The sequence below is a fragment of the Labrus bergylta genome, chromosome 17 (genome assembly GCF_963930695.1).
Source record: "Labrus bergylta chromosome 17, fLabBer1.1, whole genome shotgun sequence".
Lineage (NCBI taxonomy): Eukaryota > Metazoa > Chordata > Actinopteri > Labriformes > Labridae > Labrus > Labrus bergylta.
In genome coordinates, this window is record NC_089211.1 from 12,856,220 (window position 1) to 12,879,317 (window position 23,098).

Consider the following 23,098-nt stretch of genomic DNA (forward strand, 5'->3'; position numbering starts at 1 on the left):
CATTATTTGGTGTGGCAGGAACAGTAGTGTCCGCAGAACTAAGGATTAGAATATTGCAGTGAGGGGTCTTGTAATACTTTTTATACAATCTCTGATAAGATCTCAGTTTTAAACCAAAATCATTTGATCTATAGACTATTTCATTGAGGTTCAAGTTCTCATATTTGAGAACTCTTGCGCCTTTTGCCCAATTTGAACGATTACCTGATTATTAGATTAGTCTATAAAATGTCACTAAGTTGTGGAAATTCACATCAGAAAATGGAGCTCTTAGTGATTTCTTCATTTTTTGTTAACCAACACTGATTGATTATATTTTGATGCGCTAAAATATGCAGGTATAAATAAAATGTTTTTTATTTTATTTTCCAATGTAGTCTTAGGAAAGAGTACTTTGGTCACAGTTCAACAAGCACTGTGATGTCATTTCTTGACAGGTTCTTAAAGCCCTTACTTCCATCAGTCATCTTTATTGAGTTAATCAATCAATCTCTCTTTGTAAAGAATTCTGTTGACTAGGATTCTATAAACTTGTAACGAAAAGAACAAAGAAGAGAAGAGAGAAAATAGCTGCAGTTAGATTTTTCATTTACTGTAATATGCAAAGAGCAAAGCAAAGAGACAGGCAAATGTACTCCTGTGTTGATATCTTTATATATTGAAATTCATGAAGTATACACAATGCATCCTACACTATTACAATTCCCACACGTTGATAATGCTTTTCCTGTTGGATGACAAAGCTACGTTTTGGCATTTAATAAACCAAACAGCAGTCTGACTGAGAAAGCTCAGAGCAAAAATATGAACATTAAAAACAGAAAACGTCGTCGTGGATTAAACTGTAGCACGGCAGCAGGTAGGTAGGTACAAGTAGGCAACATTAGTTATAGTTACAGAGTAGAAAAATCATAAACAAAAACTCAATAATCCTTTTCTTCATGTTTGTTATTTACAACCCAGTGCCTTTAGAGGAGAGGCCGTCAGACCTCATCAGGACCTTACCTCTGACATCGCAAGTGGATTTCAGCCAATCAGATTCTACCTTCAAGTTTGATGCAATTTACAGCAACAGTTTTATTTAGACTGACTAATAGAGATGTTTCAGTTTTTCTCTCTTACAATCTAATATGACGAGTAAAGTATGAATTAACTGGAATATATTTGAACCCCCTTTCTACTCAGCTGAAAATGGAAACACACACGCACACAAACTCACACGAGTAAGCACTTTTTATAACCCCCGATCCCCTCTGGACTGATTTACAACACATACAAGTTTGACCCCCTGCTGTGACATCAGTCTGACAGTGTTACTCTGGTGATATTGATCCAAACGTTTGGTGCAGAGTTACCCTTTTGAGTCGTTTATGGGCGTGACTTTTCAAGCCTTGCATGCACTCAGAGGCCACTTTAATGTTTAACACCTGTTTTTTTAAAATGTATTTAAGGCATACATTTATCAAATGTTGACGTGGTTTCACTCGAATGTGCTTCACAATAATTCCATTATTTTAGACATTTTGGAAGCTTGTTCTCTGGTTGTTCTGTTGCACCCCATTCCTAAGGCGCTCTGCTATTGTTGAGTGCAGGCAGCCAGAAGAAAAAAAAACATGACTTTATGTCATGTTGTTGGATCCATCTTTAAGTGATGTGCACTTTGTCACGCAGACAGAAGGAGCTGAAGTTAGATAGAAATAATGCTGTTTGTAGTCTGAGGCAGTCAGCGAATGTTAAATAACACTAATGTTAGCCAAGAGAACCCTTATGATACGACAACAGAAACTGTAATGCTACATCACTTAGCTTTGGCTAACACCTGCCAACGGTTTCCTCATCATCTTAACTAAACCTAAGATCCAGCAAGTCAAGGCTTGTGCCTTCCCTCTACACTGGGACAATGGGATGTCATCAATTAGCTTGCAGGTTCTGAAGCCTTGAGTTCACCATCTTGCTCGTTTTGCTTTTGGTCGACCTTGTCTGCATTGTTTAAGGACATAGGTGGCTGTTCGAACCAGCAGGTGTTTCTAATGAAGTGGCCGCTGAGTGTTTGTTCTGTACCTGCCTTTTTAAGTAATAAAAAGTGCATTTCAGTGTGTAGTTGTGCGTTTGCAGTAGTAAAGGAGCACGCTGGACTGTGAAAAGTTAACACAACACAAGAGGGCCCTAAAAAGTATTGAATGTGACCCGGCAGAGAAACTGGCACCAGGAGACTGAGGTGAGGGGGGGGGTCAAGGTTTTTAAGGGATGTGTTCAAGTGCAGCAGTAATTTTAACGTTGTGCGTTTTCCATTTTTCCTTCACCTACAAGTGTGTTTATGGTTTTCAACAAGCGTTGCGTCGCTCTGGGGTTAGACAGTGTCCTCCTAACATGCGTACACATACTGCTCGTGACACGCAGAAGTTTGTGCAGTTTGGAGCTGATTAAGTTTTTTGTGCTGGGAGATCCAAACCAAACAAACCTCAAGCATGTTTTTCAGTGGGGAGTCTGTAAATCACAACGGCTCTAATGCTTTCAGACCTCCTACTGTAAATGATAAATTCATATCCCATAGTTTCAACATCATCGACCTCTAGATCAAGGCTTTGTCAGCAAGCTTTTCTTTAGCATCATTCATATACACATTTAAACATTAAAGGAGACGACCAAGAAGAATTCCCTTACATGCATGCACACACTCATGACCTTAGTGCTTTTTTTTTCTTTCCCTTGGACTTCCAGACGCTCTCGCCCTCTTTCCTTCTATACACACATTTGAACGTTTCTTCAGTTATTTATGCAGTCATTCACATTTGTACACTCACACAGTCAAAACAAAACAAGAAAACATGCACACGTACACTCACGTATCCTCTTTACATAAGCACATTCATGTACATACATAGAAAAAAAAAAGAAAAAAAAAAGGTATTGTTCAACGTAAATTAGAAAAAGCTCAGTTTTGAAAAGGCGTCTATTAGCTCTCGTACCTAAAACAAACGTTGTACAGGGACTGGTCGGTTTGTGCCAGTAGTTTAGAGGGCAGCGCGCAGAAAAGTAAGGAAGGACGGAGTGTTTTCTTCTCTATCCCGTCAGGACAGACACAGTTCAGAGGTCCTACCTTCCTTCTGCTGGGCTTTTACATCAGCAGTACAAAGACAGAGATAAATGAAGCTTCTTTTTTTTTTTTTTAATGCTTTACTTTCTGTGACCAGTGGAAGCACATTGTTCCTCTGGGGGAAGTGGTACCGTCGTACTTCCACTGTGGTTTTTTTTTTTTCCCAACCCCTACTCATCAGCACAGGCCGCTGTAGTCATTGGAGTTGGAGAAGAGAAGAAATAAATTGCGCTGATTAGATCAGGGAAACATCAGGACACATTTTAAGAAGACAAACACAGTCTGTAGTTATGGTCATCCTGGGGTTTAACGGTCAGTGTTTGAGTTAAAGTTCATGGCCCGCTGTGTTAGGTTAGACGTCCAGAGGTTTCAGTGTGAACATCCAGGTATGATCGGGGGGGTAAAACTGGACAACGGGGTTCATCAGGTTAGGTGGTCTCCTTTCCCTGGGTCCCGGTGACAGTCTTGATGGAGCTCAGCGTTCGGTTGAACCAAGTCTTCTTGGCTGCCTGCACTTCGTTCAGGGCCAGACCCAGGTGGTGCTCGAGATCCTGACAGATAAAAAAAAAAAAAAAGTCGTGTGAATTGTCATAATGGTATCTGTTTGTTTATTTCTGTATATTTCAACATTAAAAACACCCTACACTCTATCATGACTGTTCCGTTTGTAATTCTATTACACCTTAATGCTGTTTCACAAGCTGCAGTGTCATCAATCATTCAGTAATTTAGTCATGCTCACCAATAACGCTCCAAATTGCTTTAACTAATCTTGTTAGTAGCAACATGTTTGCTATGATTTCGAGCCTCCGCTGCTCTTGTTCTGCTCCTCAAAGGTTGATACAGTCATGAGAGTAAAAAATCTCCCAACAAACTGTTTGCACATGACACACACAGTCGCTAGATGTAATGAAATGGGTGTCCCAAAAAGTCTCACACACTTTGAACTGGAAATTATCCATGCTAAAGTTATATCCTAGACTTCTCACAGTCTTTATCAAGACAACAGTGTTCTACTTAAAACAGAGACTTTTGCTTTTAAATGGATGTCTAAGCAGTATTTAATGTGTCACTACAACAAAGCCAAGTACACAAGACTCATTATGACTCAAGGTCTTCATTAGCTAGATGTAGATGACCTGAGATGGAAGCTGAGCTAGCATATTTCAATGTATTTTAATCAGTCAAGGGACCACTCATGATTTGCTAAAGCTGCATCGGATAGGTAAAAAAAGAAAAAGAAAAAAAAGAACATGATGAGAAATCCGTGTAGAGTTTGTTTAAGGTCAAAACTTTGTCAGTGTACCTGGATTTTGCACTCAGCCTCCACCAGCTGCAGTTTGGTCTGGGCTAGTTCCAGCTCCATCTCCCTCAGCTGGTTCTTCAAGCCCTCCTTCTCCTCATCCGTCTCCTCCGCCCCCCCAGCGGGCGCCGAGGTCACAGCGGCCCGCACACGACCCTCTTTGTTGAAAAGACTGCTGCACTTCTCACATCCCTCCACTTTGGACTAGAGAGGGATGAAAGAGGAGAGAGAAAACATGTAAGTGGGAAAAAAAAAAGGGGTGATAATTGATTTTTGCACATAGGCAAAGAGACTTCAGGTCAAATGGATGACAGCAGATCACCTGTGCTAATATCTTTTTACATAACTACCCACCTTCTTAACTAAGCTCTTATTCAGTCACAGCGAGGAACATTTAATGACTTTCTCTAAAGAAAGTGGAAGACATTTGCAAGGGCAAGGAGGTGTCATTGAAAGGAAAAACTCATTTCCTGCCCTTCATGTAATAATTTACACTTCATAACTTCTAGATAGGCTTGGACTTGTAAAGTGTATTTTTTCGTCTTCTAATCACTCAAAGCACTTTTACACGGGATGTTACATTCACACCAGAATCACAGAGGATGTGCTCGACTGTCCATCAGTGCTATCACAATCACACACCGCTGTCTATGCAGACAGAGCACTTTGAGGATCAGTGTCTTTCCTAAGAACAATACGGCAGAGCTGAAGATCGAACACCCAATCTCTCGGTAGAGACACGACTCTACCACAGAGCCACAGCCGCCGCTTTAGATGTCCTAAATCAAGCTTTTCATTAAACAAACAGTCATCTGCATTCAAGCTTTTTACCAGAGCTGGGCACACATCCTTTAACTGTAAATAATCAACATTAATATTTTTATTAATTGTGTACGTTCATTTGAAAAATTATAAACAGAGGATAAAACTTCTGTTAAATTTGGTTTCTGTTAACATTATTTTGTTACTTGAATTCACTTTTGCCAACTGAAGTCTGCTCACCACATTTGCTCCTGACTCTCCAATGAGACGAAACTGGCGACCCTTTAATCTGTATTTTAACTCACACATCTGCATCATGTGTGACACAGCCACTGAGAGGAGAGAAAGAAAGGCCCCTTTCCACTGAGGCTCCACATTGGCTACAGAAGCGTAAGAAGGAACGGTGAATGGAACATCCTGATTGGTCAAATGAGGTGTCAGTGGAAAGGTCAGGAACTAGTGAAGAGGAAACAGCTGAACAGTGGAGGGAAAGTTTGAATCACTCCGTGGATCTTTATGAATGTCATGTGTTTGGATTAAAATCTTTGAGTGGATTTGGATCATGAGGATGATTGCTGATGCAAAAGACCAGAGGAGTACAGTAGACCTTCAGACGGCAAAGGAAGTTGTGTTTGTTTGTTGATGGTCTGACAGATTGTGGCTGCTGTGTTGGTTAGATCTTGAAATTAGAATCACACAAATCAGAACTTTCTAGTGCTGTACATCATGAGTGATGTACACAGAATACACACACAACAGCAGTTCTGGTGATAATGAGAAAAAACACTGACTGTCTGCTGTCAGGCGGCCAAATGCTGATGTTTTTTTTGTTTTTGTTTATTGATAAGACGTATTAATGTTAACTGTAGTTTTAACTTCCGTTAAATATTAAAGGATTAACTGATTTACTGACATTGAACGTCTCAGATATTCAAAAATGTAACTGTTAAATTACTGAGCTCAACTCTTGCTCTCTCTGCTTTTAACCGGCCGTAAAAAAAAAAGGCACAAGGGATTTTTTCAACAATATTACATTCAGAGCACAATTTTCCCAAGACAACACTCAGACTCTGAAGAGGAAAAATGTGCAAAGCAGATGTAAAAACGACTCTTTTTGTTCTAGAATTCCAGGAAAAGAAATCAAAGCGTCAGATCATTTGGGCTGAATGTTTTAAGACAGCTTTGCGGGCACCTTGACTTTCCTTTGCTGAAACTATTTTAGAACCTTTTATCGTCTATTTTGAATTGTGCACAAGCACTACAAATAAAACAAAGAAAGACCAAGACTAAAAAAAACTAAAGACTAAATGTGTCTAAACTAAATGCAAATATCTCCAGTAAGTTATGTCATTCTGAATGAGCCCCTTCTTTTTGCAGAGAGGATCTTTTTTACATTTTGAGAGTCGACGGTGTTCCATTAAGCTACTGAAGCGTTGCAGCTCATTAGTGTTGTACACAAGCCATCTATTCTTCCCCTCTTCTGCTGGCTTTAGTCAAAGAGGTTTTTTTGTTTTTTTTTGGGTGCCCTAATATATGATGAGCTATTATTAGAGACAGACCGAGCTGCTGAACAACATCCTATTCACAAACTTTTACTAGGCTGAGCCCATTGAGAGTACTGTTGACAGGATTTTGAAATAAAATAGCGACATTGTCCGCAGCTCCCAGCCAAAGTTGTGTACCTTTGGAACTTTATCCTAAATTGCTTGAGGAATGCGTTGAATAAATATTTCCTTAAAATATGACATTTCATTTGGATAAAACTGTCAAAGCTGAGTAGTAATAATACAACACATATTAGACCCGTCACTGCAGGGTGGATGAGAGTGTTTATTGAGCAGCTCGAGCTGAAATCGTTTCAGTCGTCAATTTAGATTAAGTTTGAGCCAATTAGTATGTCAGTATTACAACAACTTTAATTATGACTTTTTTAACTTACAATACCATATATCATATTACTCACTGCATTCACAGTTTCTCTACATCAATTATAATTGCTCTGCTGACACTTTCATCCGCTGCAGCATTATTAAAGAATAATGAAAAAGAAAACCCCACACGCAGAGGCCCTGCTACATCTTTTACACAACTTGTCCTTGGTGCAGTAAACCTTTTGTGTGTCCTTTTGTGAGTCCTTGGGCAGCACTGACTGAGTTCTCTGCCAAAATGGCCGATCTCCCAGCTACAGTCTAAACAAACAGTTCATAAGCCAAGAGCACAAGTGCTGGAAGTGAGACGCCTGGCTCCAACTCATCAAACTAACTCCTCATTCTTCTTGAACGTCTCAAGTCGGGACAATGACACGGCAACAAGAGTTTCAGGTGGTGAGAGATGAAAACTTGTTGTTTGAAGATAGTTTCTTACAAATGGAGTCACTGCTCTTATATGACTGTGTGTTCAGAATAAATAGTAACATACAAAAGAAACAGAATATCCTCTAACACTTGATTACTGGTTGAGGGAATAATCCAGAATCCTTAGATCTGCAGTTTTTTTTAAACAATAACGTAGAGACACACATTTATGGTCATACATTTGACTCTGATAGAGCAGCTCTGGGATAAGGCTTCTCTAAAGCTCCTTTTCTCTACAGCATGTGTTGAGAGTAAATAGCAGGTTTTTGAAGGTTTGTGTGTGACGCTCACCCTGATTTTCTCCAGTTCTCCTCGGTTGGCCGTCTGTTGTTTCTCCAGTCGTTCGCTCAGCTGGGAGCAGATCTAAAAGAATCAGAGGAGGAGGAGAAGGAGAAGGTTATTCAAAAGGTTTGTCAGCTTAGAGGACTGATGTCAGCTTTATCAGTAATAAACCCACAATGTTTTTGAGTTTCTACTGAGCCCATGTAACAAGACACTCAATAGAGAGGATTTGAAGCGTTGGCATGGAGCTGCAAAGTGTTTGTTAAACTTACTGTAAGGAGTGATTAGCTGCTAGTACATCGACTGAATTGCACACCGAGGCCTCTTTATGATACTACGGCCATCAGAATAAAAGATCAAGATTTTCCATGTGTTTATTTTAAATGCCTGTTACCTCAGCTGGTGTGTCAGTGTCAGCCGTTGTTGACATTTTCCCTCGTAAAGTTAAAAGGTGAGGATTTTTATTTTGTCAAAGAATATTTCAAGTGCACGTTCAGGGACGGGATCAACTTTGGGCTCCTCTTAGTTATACAAAAAATGAAGATGACATTATGGCTTTAAAGAGGACACATCATAACCCTTTTCCACCTTTAAAAACAGTCTCCTGTGGTCTAAATGAAACATCTGTGCTGTGCTTTGGTCAAAATATAACATGAATCAAGCACCAGAGGTTTGTGACCCGGTATAAACCAGCTCTCTCAGAACGCTCCGTTTTGGTGTGTGTGTCTCTTTAAATGCAATGAGCCCCCCCCTGAGTTTTCCCGGTAGACATCACTCCTCTGTAGTGAGAATTAAAATGGTAGACCTGCGCAAATTTTTTGTTCTAGGCTGGGGTGAAGTCCATGGGTGGAGATATCAGGGGAGGGTATTTTTTAACCAGAATCCCACTGTGACATCACAAGGAGAGCAGATTTGAAACGGAGCACTTTTCTCTGTGTTGTAAGACTTATGCAGACCACAAACAAAGGACCTGATGGGTTTATTTCACATTTTGTGGGTTGGTAGACACTCAGGTTATCCAAATATATGTTCAAAAACATTAAGTGTATTTTTTTTATAAAATCTCCACTTTAAATGAAGTGGTGATCAAGGTAGAAGATGTCAGAAACAATAGAGGAATTTATAAAATGATTTTTCTGAACTAGAGGAGCAGATAGAAAAAACTCTATCCATAGCTACATTTACTTGTAAATATGAGTGTGTTTCTATTATATACTGCTCCATATTATAAGTAACATAGTTTCTAGCAGATGAATACATAACTGAACACACTGTGTGTGATAAAACAGCTAAAGCTGGGGAGTTGAACATCTCAGTCACCCTCTATTAACCTTCTGCACAACACGCTTGTAGTATTCTTCTTAAAACTGAGCCAGGGTGTAATAAGGTTAAATATAAACCAGATTTGCTTTCTTTTTGTTGGGGTTAAAAAAAAGGGGAGGGCGTTCCACTAAGTGAGACAAGTTCTTTAATCTGCCTCCTCTTACCACGCCAATGTGCACAACCTTGTTGCACATTGGCAACAAGGTTCCTCTGTTTGTGCTACTTAATAAATCAGTCTTGCTGGCAGAGTCTTCATCCTCTTACTCTTACTGTTAAGTCCATTAGTGATGTCATAAAGGGGCTGTTTTTCCAGCGGGGCTAACAGGATGTAAACACACAGAGTATGACATGTGCATCCTGCCATATATACACAATCTCTTTCTGCTCTCCTGCAGTAGTACACCTTTTAGAGCACAGCTCCAAACATGCTGACTGACATACAAACTCACACACACACCCACACATTTGTGCTTCTAGCTTGCCGATGAACAGAGCGATCAATGTGACATGAGTCATCCTAACAGGAACATCGGGTCATCCCACCTCTCTGCAGACACACTCTGCATCTCTCTATCAGCTTTCTGCATATCTCTGATTCCCTGTTGCTTTTACTGTAAATCTCCACCTCCTCCTGTAGAGATCAATCTATACATCTATCTGTGTATCTTTAGCCAAGCAGATATGCATCTTCTACTCCTACATGTCTTTTATCGCTTCCTCCCAACTACCGTTACTCTACCCATCTCTGTATCTTCCCTTCATCACTACTCATCGTGCATGCCTGTTCAAAAACGTTTGAATTTGAGGAGCTTTAACTTGTTGTTTATGGACTAATCTGGCTTTAGTCTGTTTTTATTTAACATCACATTTTTACTTAAGATTGCAAAAGGGCTGAGAGGAATAAGGTGAAGGGGGCAGTGTGTTCTGCTGGGATTTCAAGCCTGTGTAAGATGTCAGTCTCCAGTAAGGAATCGTTAAAGCTGGACCATCTGTAAGCAAGCTGTCAATCATTATACTGCTTCTTTAAACTCCTGATAGATGTTGTCTGCATTCTTTCCCATGTTTCACACTATGCATTTCCATAAACATTTGGTATAAACTTGTTTTTCATATTGCAAAAAAAAAAACTTTGTATGGATAAAAAGCAAAATCAACAAATCCTCCTGAATTCTGATTTTTTTTTTCTCCCACTCGCTTGAACTGTTTATAAATCTATATCTTATAATCTTATACATGTGCTGATTTACTGACCGATCTGCAGAACCCATTGTGAGGTAGCAAAGGTAAACTCACATGACTCCTTAGCTGAACCTTGTTGTATAAATAAGAACGTCTTACTTTCCATACAGCATGACCAAGTGGCCGATTTGCTAGCAGACTAGAAAACGTCGCCTTTACTGCCAATTTCTAATGAAACCATTCTTTGCAACGATTCTCATTCCTTTGTTCAAAACCAGCTGATGAAAACCATTTTCACATTTTAAATTAGAGACTCAGGACATTTCAAAGCCATAGACCAATGACTGGAAACACCACAACAACCACGAAACAAGGTGTCTGAATGATTCTGTCAGTTCAGGCATGAGACCCACGGGCCATTTTTAGTTCTCATGTTTCTTATATTCCATTTCCTTTCTATGAATATCTGAGTCTTATTTGTTCTACATATTTTCGCTCAATAATTCATCAGGCTATTGTGGCTTTACTGTTTGGAAAATTAATTTTTTTCTTGCTCAACACTGTATGTAAGCCGTATATTCATGGTGGGGAATAATAGAGAGTTTGGTTGCAATCCAAAAATGGTTTGAATAATTTGGTGTCCAGGGTGAAACGTTTTCGAAAACTGTAAGATATCAAATGAATCCAATGCTAACAAGGCCTAAGAGACATGTCGCTGCAGCTGGCAAGTAGCGGCTCGCCTGAGTGCATCTCTACTGCCTCCACTCGTATAGCGGGTATTCCTCTACAGCACTCGACACCGCTTTTAGCTTCCACTCTAACAGACGCTTCTCTGTCCTCGTGAGCTGGAGGGGCAATTAGCACACAAAGCTATCTTGGCTCTAATCCCATAAAAAAAATAATTTGGCATTCAGAGTGACTGGAATATGGAGATGGTATTTGAAGAATCACCAGAGTTATCTGGGTTGGAAAACAATGCAGGTTATTTCAGGGCATTCCTCGACTTGTCAATCCCACGGGCCTCAATTGTGCTGTCCTCCCTCCCTCTCCTCCACTGTTTGTTTTCTCCCTCTTTCTCCATCTATCACCCCCTTCTTCCTGTCACAAAAAAAGAAACTATTTTTGTCAAAGCCCCCATTTTCACACTTAGAACTGCTCAGCACAGTTCTCTCCACTGCATTCTGACAATTTGAAGGCTGCTTTCATCCAAAACACAAATGCGCAAACACACTCTGAACCATCGGCTCCTCTCGCCTTCATGAAACCTCTTGTTATCTGTTTCATATCGGCTGTCAATTTCTCGCCGCTGTCAGTATTTTTAGACTCAGGTGAAGCTAAGATCTGTTTCTAAATCAGTCCTCTTGCTATTTCTGTTGGCCCCCATGGGGAGACATAGGTGCTGGATTGTTACATAATGCCTCTGCCCTGATGGTAATAATACTTGATCTGGAAAGGTTTATATTTAAGCATTAAGTGACAGGATGAGATCTGAGGGGATGAAATTCGCTGTAAGAGGAATTCAGAGAGACGGGAACTCAAAAATATGCTCTCAAGCTCAGTCATCACAAGCTCCGAGTTCATCTTAGGGACAATACGTAAAACTAAAATTAGATGTTTCGGCTTCACAAACTAGATGACTGTTGAAATCAGATTGATCTAATATTATCTTCCAACAATTGTGGCTGCTACCCCTTACCTCTGTTATGACACGTTCCAAGCTTAGATTTTAAAATAAGAGCCAAATAAGGAGAGAGGAGATAAGGACAGAGAAGTTCAACAAAGAAGCTAAAAGACTCACTCTTTAAATATACAGAGTTCATGATAAGGCATGTTTATTACACACTAACAACATTTTTTCCTTTTATTATTTATTAAGCCTTATTTATTTGTGATTTATTTTTCAGCTGTGCAAAACTGAATCCAAAGTGGACAATGATCTGTGCAATAATCGAGCAGTACAACAGTGAAACTAGACTAAACTTTGTATTCCCTAATCCACTGTACATCTCGACTGTGCAATCCTGTGCACTTTCAATACATAATGCTTCTATTTCTTATTAATATCTGTTTACCTTATTCCTATATTGTAAAAAATCAATGGTGACTCTGATCCTTTTTCTTTTTACTGAGTGATTTGTTAAATACTATACACACACCGTAAAACTTCTAATAAAAGCCCATCCCGATTTAAGGTCATGTCCCTTATAGTAGCCTGGTGTAGCTGCAGGTTTTGACATAAAAGCCAGTCTCAGTAAAAGGCGCTCTGAGTTTTAAGCTGAAATAGTGTGTGGATGAAAAATAAAGAGACAAAGCTGCAGACACAAAAATATCTATAAAATCTGTCTAAGAAAGTCAGAATAATGCTGGAACAAAAACAGGCCTTCACGTTTTCTTATTGTCTTACAAAGTAAGATCATATTTGTGATTTATTGTTTAACTTCTTAACAAATATCCTCATGTTGTACATAAATACTATTTCTGGTGTAAATGGACGATTGTATAATCTTTAACCATCTTTGCTGTTTTGTTTAAAAATAATTAAAAGCCTGTCCCAAAAAAAAAGGCAGGGTCATTTCATAGACTGAAGTAAATCAAAGCCTAGACTATTATGAGTTTTATGGTATTTTTCTCAATTGTGTAGTGTTTCTGGTGTCAGGGTAGGGTGAGGGCTGACAGGAATGTTGTTGTTGGTTTTTCATATGTATCTGTATGTTTCCTTGAAAAAGTATAAATACAGTTTAAAGAAAACATGCAAACGGATCAAACTAGTTTACAATTTAGTTTACAATCACACTCAATAACACCTGATTGGCCATGATAAAATATTAGAAAGCTAGTGAAAGTGCATTTAACATTCATCCGTGTGTTTCAGAATGATAAAGGAAAGGGGAAGTTTTATAAATTATAAAAAGATAACATAAACCAAAAAACAAAAGCACAAGTACTGTGACAGTCTGTTTAAAGTTTCACTTCTCTAAAATGTGCCTGTGAGAGACACACTTCACAAATATGGTCTAAACAGGAGGGAACATGCTAACTGGGAGGAACAAACCCTGTTATGAGAAGCTTTTTGATGATATCTGTTAAAAAAAAATCAACAAAGACATTCAGTACATACCTGCTTATATTCTCCAATGATGGAGCCGTTCTTCTTTATCTCTGATTCAGACTTATCGAGCTCTCGTCTGCACATCTCCTTCAGCTGTTGAAACGCACACACACACAAGCACACACATAGTTACCATCAGGATGTTACAGGGCACATACCAAGGACAGCAGCAGAGGCCTCGGAGACTGTGTGACATGTAAAGAAGACAGAGAGGGGTATTGGCAGACCTGAAGCTCAGGGCAAAGTCACGCTCTCCTCACGACCTCTACGCTAGCACATAAATCACTCACAGCTACACACACACACTCAACAAGACAGGAGACGTTTGGAGGACGGCGTTGAACACACATGGAAACAGAAAGGTATTTCCTCCGCATTAGGGAGGATTCTTCACTGAACCCAAGCTATCAACATCAAAGATGACGAGCCGACATCCTTTCACATTTAAGGTTTGAATGTGGAGAGTATAAGAAGTGACAGGAATGATGGAGGAAGCCTTGAAAATGTTCAGACTTTATGTTCTGTTTTACATCGACGTAGAAAACGACATGTTAGGCTCTTTTAAAAAGCACAGATGGAGAAAAGACAGAATAATCATAGAGTGGTCTGGAGACAGGGCATGTTTTAAGACAGACAGACATACTGTGTGTACAAAGGTGAATTAACAGAGGACGAGACTAGAGGGGATTAGTTTCAACTTTTTTTCTCAACATTGATCTGTCTGTAAACGTTAAGTGGGCAGTAGACCCTTAAGCCTGGAGGACTGACCTGGCTAAATCAATCACTGTATGTCTGTTTTGATAAGATTTGTTCACACTTACATTGCCATACATAGTTTTTTTTGTACTTAGGTAAAGTGAAAATAAAGTTAACTCTTATTCTGATTTCCGAGCTCAGGCCAGTAGCCAGGATAAGAATAGTTTTAAATCAAGCCTGGTAAACTCTCAAGAAGTATATGTAATTATTAAGACATATGACCTATCCCTGCATTTTAAAAACAATAAAACAAACTCAAGACAAGCAAACATGTAAGGAGCCCAGATATCTTGCTTCACAGAAAAAAAAGAAGGTAATTCCAGTTTTTTAATCCAGTGTACCTAAAGATGGAGAATTTAAATGTACTGCAGTGTTTGGTTTGATGGAAAACCTGCTGTCTCTTGGCACTGACCATCAGACAGAGCGCTCAGCTACAGCCTGTCACATTAATATCACCAACTCCCTCTTGACCCACAGAGGCGAGATTTAAGACGGGTTTTTTTTCACCATAATTCTACAATGTTTCCTCCAACTGAGAATTTGTGATGCTATAGTGCTGAGCCGTTCTGCTATCTGTAACCCTGCGGGGCCACATGAGGTTTGAAGAAAAGCAGGACTGATGACTGAAATAAAGACATCGGGTTGAAAAGTGGCTCTGACCTGTGCGGACTCTTCCTCCAGTCGTCTCTTCTCGTCCTCGGAGTCCACCAGCTTCTGTTTGGTCAGCAGTAACTCTTTATTCAGGGCGTCTGCCTTCTCCTCAGCCTGAATCACACACACACACACACACACACACACACACCAAATAACCCAATATTTGTGAGGTCATTGAAAGTAAGTTGTGTGCTACATTCTGCTTAAGTTTCCTCTCTATCTTTCTCTTTCTTTTCTTTGTCCAAAGCCAGTCTTGTAAATAAAGACTGTGACTGTTAAGGCTGTATAAATAAAGGTTTTTGCTTCATACATGTTGTGTTGCTTTGACTCACACTGCGTCAGCTCTTGCACAATTATTGCCACATGAACAACCACCCTGCTTATTAAAGAAGCGACCATTAAACATTCTCACGAACATCTATACAAACAGACTCACACAGTTACATACAAATAATCCCCCTTGCTGTCTTACGTTGTCAAGGTCTTTGCGCAGGGCTATCTTGCTGCTGACGAGTTCATGTGCCAGGTCGTCATTTTCCTGCTCCAGACGCATGTTAGCCTCCTGCAATCGACGGTTCTCCCGCTGGAAGGAGGAAGAGAGAAATTTAGAAGGAGCAGGAAAAGAAGAGGAGAAAGACAGCAGGAACAGGAAATGTATACAATTGAGACAAAGAGGAAAAAGATCAAACGAGCAAAAGAGTAGGACAGAGAAAAAGAAAAGGCAGCATGAAGTGAGGGAAGTGTGAAAGCATGAAAGAGGAAGGAAAGTGAAAAGATAACAGAGAAAGAAAAAAGGAGTTAATCATGAATGTGAACGCATGTCTTCTTCTCTGGCGGGTGTATAAGTTAACTATGATCAGGTGAGAGTGTAATTACACAGTCAGAGTTGCTGTAATGTTTAACAGGACACAACGTGTTAACGTCAACAGACAGCTGTAGCAATAACTGGACTGGATGGCTAGTAGTCAGAAGATTAGAAAAGCGCTATACAAACTCAAGTCCATTTAATATTTACATCAAACATTTTCTGTGAGATTACAAAATGAAGAGGGTTAAAATATCAATAACAGGAAAACTTGAGCGCCTGGTGATGACATGTTGTAATTTAACCAATTGTCCTGCCTGGTGACCTTATAATAGGCCTATTCCATTTAGAGTACGCATTTATCGTTTAAATAAGCCTGCTCATTTTTATCCTGTCAAAATGAGTCTTTTTTCTGCTGAATGAAAAGTCAATTTTAATGCTCTAATATTGGCTAAAATAAGAGAAACTAAACGGACTCTAATGCAAATTGATTGGCCTATTAGAAACTAAATAGTTGATAAGCATTTAAATGTAGCCCAAGGTACAAAAACTGTAATAGAGATCATCTTAATATGCTTTAGTATCTGAGAATGATGCAAACAAATGGACTAAACCAAAATCTGACTGCAGTCTTCCACATCAGTTTGTCTTTAAATAAATGGGGACTCACTCTATGAAAATATTCTTCAGCAATATAATATAAGAACATCTCAAGGTACCTCATCTATAAAAAAAAATTGTATTTGCTCATCAGAAGCCTTTTAAATCGCGAACAGAGAAGAAGCCTGGTCACTGTAATTGATGATCTTGTACTGTATACCTCCACCCCGTTACCCTTGGGATGACTTATGGCATGTACAATTAATGGCTTTTTTGGGGCCGTGTAGTTTTTCTTTTACAAACAAGGACTGTCAAGGTCTATAATAAAAATAAATCTCTGTTCTGTGGGAAATCTCTCACAGTTTGGAGGCTAGTATTGTGCTGTGCAAGAGTAACACAATCTGTTTTCTACACCTAGGAGTGACTGAGTGGTGGCGTCATTACAATACAGATTTTCAAGATACTCTTCATCATATATAACACTAATAATACATCTAGTGTGTTGTATTAATGAACAGAAAACTGATTTTATGTCTTTACCCGTTTGTATTTGTGAAGCACAACAACAAGAACAACAACAACAGGGATGTTCTTGGTTTAAGGGTACACTTGATTTTGAAAGGGGATATCATTTAATGTAAACTTTGTATACATGTCAAGGGAGAGGTCATTTAATACATAAAGCATAAAGTGTGTATGTGAAGACTGCGTGCTCGTGAGTACCTCGTATCTCTCGATGGGCGCCTCCTGTTGTTCCTGCTGCTCCTTTAGCGTTTGGTACTCCTTCTCAAATTTCTTCAGCTTCTTCTGGCTGATCTGTCGTGCAAATAGAGCACACACACACAAAAAAAAAAAATGTTACACGTATGGAGTACAACACTAACAATTACAAACATTATGAAAGACAAAATAAACTAGTATAATAGTATGTGGCTGGTGCAATGGAGGTATCTGCCAGAGAGAGAGAGTCTTTCCAATCCTTTTGTAAACAAGGACACATGATTTATAAGCTTTGCTGGCCTTTACCGTTCTTTAGTTTAGTCCAGCATTAGAATGAAACGAAGAGGAACATTTGAAAAGATTACAGGCCCAGTCTGCTACTGTTTATTTCTGTGTGACAGGGAGGTTCACTGGAAAATGACTGCCAAGAGTAACTTCTGTCACATTTTTTTTATTGAGTTCTAAGATTTATTGTAAAATTTCAAACGTAAAGCTGATGTTATGCGCCAATCCACCATGACAGCATTTTGTTATCAGCTTGTAAAAAAATTAAAGTAGCTCAAAAGAGGTGCTGAGTTGTCCCAGAAAGCAGTATGAGTATGTCAGTGAACTCTGAGAGCTGATGACATAACACTGGAATTTTTAATAATGGATATAATGGTTTAATTCATTACACACTTCAGCAGCTTACGTGTCTGTTACTTTTATTCTGAAAGAAATAAACAGACAATTTGGTACACAGGTTCAGTGTTTTAGACCAACACAACCCAAGCAGTGTTTCATTTTAAAAACGACACACTTACAGTCTCATTCATGCCTACATTTACAGCTCACACACACACGGCTTTTAGTTAATGCCATCAACAGGCCTTCACTAGCCTGATAGCCATACACTGGACGTTTTAAAGAAATAGCCAACATGAAATGAACACTGTGTGCCCGATTCTCTGCATAAAGAGAGACCAACACTGTGTCGCACTAAGAGTTGTTTGTCCATTCTGTGGCTTTAAATGGAATGTGGTTATGACCGCAACATCAATGTGTCGCCTTTGGGTGCATTGCCGCATGTGCTTGTTATAATCTTGAGTTCATTATTACAGTTAATCATATAAGATAAGGGAGAACATTCACTGATTACCTAACAGTGGCTGATATCATGAATACTTGAGCTTAAATGTAAATACACTTTTTTATTTGGATATGACATAAAACAAGAAGCTTCTTTCTTAAACACATAAGTTTGTTCATAAATGTCTAATATGTTTATTCATTGTCAATCAATTCCAGCGTGGACCACTTTTTGCTATGCTGTTATGCTCTGACATGTGCCGCAAACAGTGCTGAGAGTGTTGTAAACTATGGAGTTTTAAGGCCCTCTACTGGAAAAACTAGGTAATGACACATTACTAAATCAACCAAAGAAATATTTTTGCATCATATGTTCACCCAACGTTTAAAATTAGCTCCCACTGGAGGCATACATCCATTTATAAATATGTATGTTATATGAGCCTGATAATATCAGCTGACATATGTACCATGTATAAATATGGTGGGCTCTACCTAATGGCTTTACCTAATGAGGTTGGCAGATCTGGGACGGCATGGCCATGTCCTGTTCTAAGTGTGTCTCTGCCTGTGTGTGTTTTGTGTGCTCCCTAAAGTGTACTGGGTTTCACTTTCAGCTCTGTAAGTGGGAGCCAGGGTACAGGAAGAAAAAAAGAACAAGAGGTCATTCAGGGCAGGGCAGGTGTTGCCTCATGCTTCTCCTTTCCTGTTGTGCTTTATTCATTCCCGCTTCCTCTCACAGCCATGACAGACAGCTGGGTCTCCAGAAGTTACAACTCAGTGTTCAGAAACACAGCAACCAGAGCTCTCTCAAGTACAGTCATCATTTTAACACATCAAATATTTCTCATCTTACAAGTCATGGATCAATTATAAATAAGTGAAGTGGCATCAGTATTGTGTTTTTTTCTTTTAGAGTTTAATGAATATTCTAAGACAACATGCTCTATCTGTTTCAGCTCATCTGAACCAATAAAATCTTTATTTTTACTTATTGATAATGGTAAATTGTACATGGACTTGAGGTTGTATAGAGCTTTTCTAGTCTTCTGACTACTCAAAGTGTAGGTCACACCTAACCATTCACACTGATGGAAGAGGCTGCTATGTGAAGTGTCCATCAGAATTAACTAATCCATTCATTTATTCATTCCATGTACGGAGGATGTGGTCGTCCAAGCGGGCGGCCCAGGTTTGAATCCCACCTGTGGCTTCTTTTCCTGCTCTCTCTACCTGATTTCCATCTCTATCCACTGTCCTATCTCTTCATTAAAGGCACAAAAAGCCAAAAAAATCTTTAAAAAAAAAAAAAAAAATCACCAACGCTGCAGGAGCAACTTGCCTTGCCAAAGTGCCTTGCCTGCAGGAGCTGGGGATTGAACCCCCGACCGTCTGGTTTAGAGACAACCAACTCTACCACTGAGCCACAGCTTGCACTTACTGTATACTTATACTTGTGCACTAGATAGAAATGTATGACATATAATCTAGACATAAAGACATGGGGACTAATACAAACAAAAGAACCCTACACACGTTCATGATATTTATTTAAATTCACTGGGCAAGTTGCATATTAGCTTTAGGAGTCAAAAGGATGACAGACTAAAAGAGAAAGAAGGTGTAACAGCTACTCCTAGAGATCATAAATGACCCCCGTCTGACCCTGACATCGTCTCGTGTCAAATATTCAATTAAAAGTATAAAAAATCATTAAGACCTTTACCCCCTGATACTTAGGAGGATCGTCAAGAGAGTTCTCTCTTAATACCATCAACTAGAATTCACACACACTGTCTTCCATCAGACTCACAACAACCCTGTCTGCCTCTATCGGTTTATTTGTATTCCACAATAGGGATGGAGTCAACGATTCAAAGGGTCAAGGACCAGTATGTTGGATCTTAGCCACTGGTTTATAAAATCAAATCTATTACGAAAACATGTCATAAAAATAATCCACAATCTAAATCCTGTTTAAAAAAGGCACTAAGAGATTTTTGACAGTGACTTTATACCTTGGCAAAAAAAAAGTTAGAGCACGTGGAAACTCAAAGAGATTTGCGCTCCAATCAGAAGTCAGTATCATCAGTCAATGAGGGCACCAGTAATCTGGTCTGTTAATCTCCCTATAGTGGCATCCAAGCTTCAGATTAGCTTACCTTCACTCAGATTTAATTCCCAGATCCAACTCGACGGTTCTCACTGAGGTCAATTTGTATAATGACTTCTTAGAATGACTTTCTCTTGCCAAATAATGTGCTACAGTAGAAATGATAGTATGCAGTAAATAGAGGGCAAAAGCTTTGAAGAGACTGCATGAGGGGGTTTTATTCAAATGGGTCAGAGAAAACCTAAAACCACAACAATAGCTCTGGATAATAACCACATATTGCACCAGATTTTCTCCACGCTGTAGAAGTTCATGTGCGCCTCTCTCAGCTGCACACCTGTCTGACCAGGAACCAAAAGACTTAAATCTTTCTCTGTGCTGGCTGCTTTGAAAAGTTTGTTCTAATAAATATCCTAGCCCAAAGTTACTTTCAAAGGCAGACCTTACAAACTAGGCCAGGTTGATCAAAACAGGCCAGGACACAGGTGTGAGTGGGTGTGTGTGTGTGTGTGTGTGTGTGTGTGTGTGTGTGTGTTTATGAGACAGAGATGAAAAGAGAGAGGCCTGTGTGAGTTCTTCATAGCTATTGAACAGGATTATAAATTCAATAGTGACCCCTAGTGGTATAAATGTAGCACTGCGGGGAGGAAAAGAGGCTTTATCAATTCTTTATAACCACTGAATCGTTCACGTTTGATTAGCAGACTGAAATGTTTGAAAACTTTTCTGTTTCTTATATTATAAACAAAGACTTGTTTGAGGTTTTCTGAATATTTTTCCATTACTTTTTTAAATTTAAATAAGTGACTTGCAAATATTGTATTTGTACTCTGAAATCAAGGTTACTCACACTCTTCTTCATCATCCTTCACTTTAAACTCACCTTTATGCTACAGGCCAGCTCCATCAGCTTCTTTGCATTTTCCTCAGAACGATACCTCTTCGGAACCGGGACACGAAAGAACTTGAGAGCACCCTCAAAGTCTGTTTGGATCAAATCGTCTTTTGATGTCTGAAGAAAAAGAAGGACGGGAACACAAAAGTATCTTAGCCACACATTTTACAAGCCAAAGATGGCTGCTGTGCTCAGATTTATTCCCAAGATAATTTCTAACCGAGACTATTTCTTTTGATTTTAAAACAAAAACAGGTTTTTGAGAACAAAACAAGCTTAAGCAGTCTTTAGGCCTAATTGACTTTCAATAAAAAAAGGTTTCATTTGTGTATTGTGTATACGTGTGCATTGGTTATTAATCAATATTCAAATTTGACAGAGCCAGCTTACCTTCAGAAGTGCCAAAGCCACATTGAAGATCACACTGATGCCCTAAAAATACAAAACATTTTCAGCAGTTGAGGAACTAGTAAGTTAAAAGAAATGTACATGCATTAACACTGAAAACAGTGAAGAGTGAGTGTGTTATGACTCACTATAAAAATACATTTCACCAATGGAAACATTTCCACAATAATTCTAAAAGTAAAGAGAGAAACATTTGAACTACATCGAGTACAAAACAAGAAGACTTCATATTGTAGTTCTGCACCAGCTGCTAAAAGAATCTTCAACCAAACTGCTTATATTCTTCCTTTCAATCTCTGTCAGACTTTAGGGAAGGGGCTTAAGAATAGAAATCTAAAGTTATCAGCACAAAGTTTTTTGGGATTTGGCTGGCTTACTTAAAGCTGTGCAGACACTCCAGTTGTCTTTGCCTGGACCACCAGGTAGAAAGGTGAATCTTCACTTTAGTCCGTGACTGTGAGTGTGATTTGTGATGTGTGGCAGATTTTCCTCTCTGTATTTTGGTCTGTCCATCATTTTCTCGCTCTTGAACGTCCTCTGAGTTCCTGCTGCTATGATTCACCGTTACAGCATCACGGTGTCATGCATCATCACAATGATGGTATTATTCAGGTAATGGATGGGACATGGTTTGGTTTTAGCTAGAAAAACTATTTTGGTCTCATCTGACATGAAATTCTTCTCTCCTAGTCTCACATTGTCTATTGACTTTGGACCAACAGGCCACCCATTCAGGTGATTATCCATTCAAACTTATCTAACTTCATGCTTCTTATATAAAACCTTATTATTTCATCTCTGGAGCATTTTAGTAGATGCATTTATCAGCAAGTCAGCTTCAAGAAACATTGAATAACTGATCAAAATGTGCGCGCCAAGTGTTTATTTGGTTACATGCCTTACAATAAGTTTCTCTTTTTGTTTTTGGGAAACTGGAGAAGGTAAAATACTAAATTAAACCAAAATCTTATCAATTTAAAAGTTAGAGTGATTTGCAGCCAGTAGAGTTGTGTTTGGTCTTGATGTTTGTGTCTGTGCATACCAACCTCACACAGTAGCAGGTCAATGATATGGAAGACCATGTAGAGAGGAAACTTGGCTGTGAAGAGGGTGAGGAACCACTGAGAGGCGTACATATGGGCCTCCAGACCCACATTCAGGAAATGGTTGTAGAGGTCTGGTATATATTCCTGTTTCAGACAGAGAGAGAGGGGGGGGGGGGGTTAACAGACAAATGGGGAAGGAGACCAGGGAGGAAAAGAAGATGCGAGAAGTAAATTAAAAGATAAGTATAGAGAATAAAAGAAAATAAAGGGGGTTTAAGGGAAGGGAAAGATTGACAAATCAAAGAGAGAACAAAACTACATCAACCCAAATGTTGACCAACTCATACACAATATTTGTCCATCTAAGTGACACACTAAAGGATACCCATAACGGTAAGTCTAAATAAAATCTAAAAACAGAACTTTTAAAAAATATGCAAATGGGACACACATACCTGCATGAGTCTCTCAAGCTGGAAAAACTTGCAATGCAGATCTTCAAAGTTCTGCTTGAAAAGGTCCCTGAGCCCGTAATCAAACATGATCTTGACGAGGACACTGAAAGCTTGCTCCTCGGGCATCTAAAAAAAAAAAAAAACAGACCAACACATGCAGTTAGTAAAC

At 39.1% G+C, this 23,098-nt stretch overlaps 1 protein-coding gene across 3 annotated transcripts in view; it reads right to left on the reverse strand.

Annotated features, from left to right (window-relative positions):
* Window positions 1–635: 635 nt before the first annotated feature.
* The window catches only part of LOC109987117 (rab GTPase-activating protein 1), a 75,397-nt gene continuing 52,934 nt past the window's right edge, over window positions 636–23,098 (reverse strand). For all 3 annotated transcript variants that reach the window (XM_020638103.3, XM_020638102.3, XM_020638104.3), the window contains 11 exons: window positions 22,930–23,055; window positions 22,475–22,618; window positions 21,411–21,452; window positions 21,009–21,137; window positions 16,948–17,040; window positions 15,292–15,402; window positions 14,826–14,930; window positions 13,419–13,502; window positions 7,808–7,879; window positions 4,404–4,604; window positions 636–3,648 (listed from right to left, as the gene is read on the reverse strand). In XM_020638103.3, the coding sequence (XP_020493759.2) occupies window positions 3,526–3,648; window positions 4,404–4,604; window positions 7,808–7,879; window positions 13,419–13,502; window positions 14,826–14,930; window positions 15,292–15,402; window positions 16,948–17,040; window positions 21,009–21,137; window positions 21,411–21,452; window positions 22,475–22,618; window positions 22,930–23,055 (1,230 nt within the window). In that variant the 3' untranslated portion in view covers window positions 636–3,525. The remainder of the gene's footprint in view (window positions 3,649–4,403; window positions 4,605–7,807; window positions 7,880–13,418; window positions 13,503–14,825; window positions 14,931–15,291; window positions 15,403–16,947; window positions 17,041–21,008; window positions 21,138–21,410; window positions 21,453–22,474; window positions 22,619–22,929; window positions 23,056–23,098) is intronic.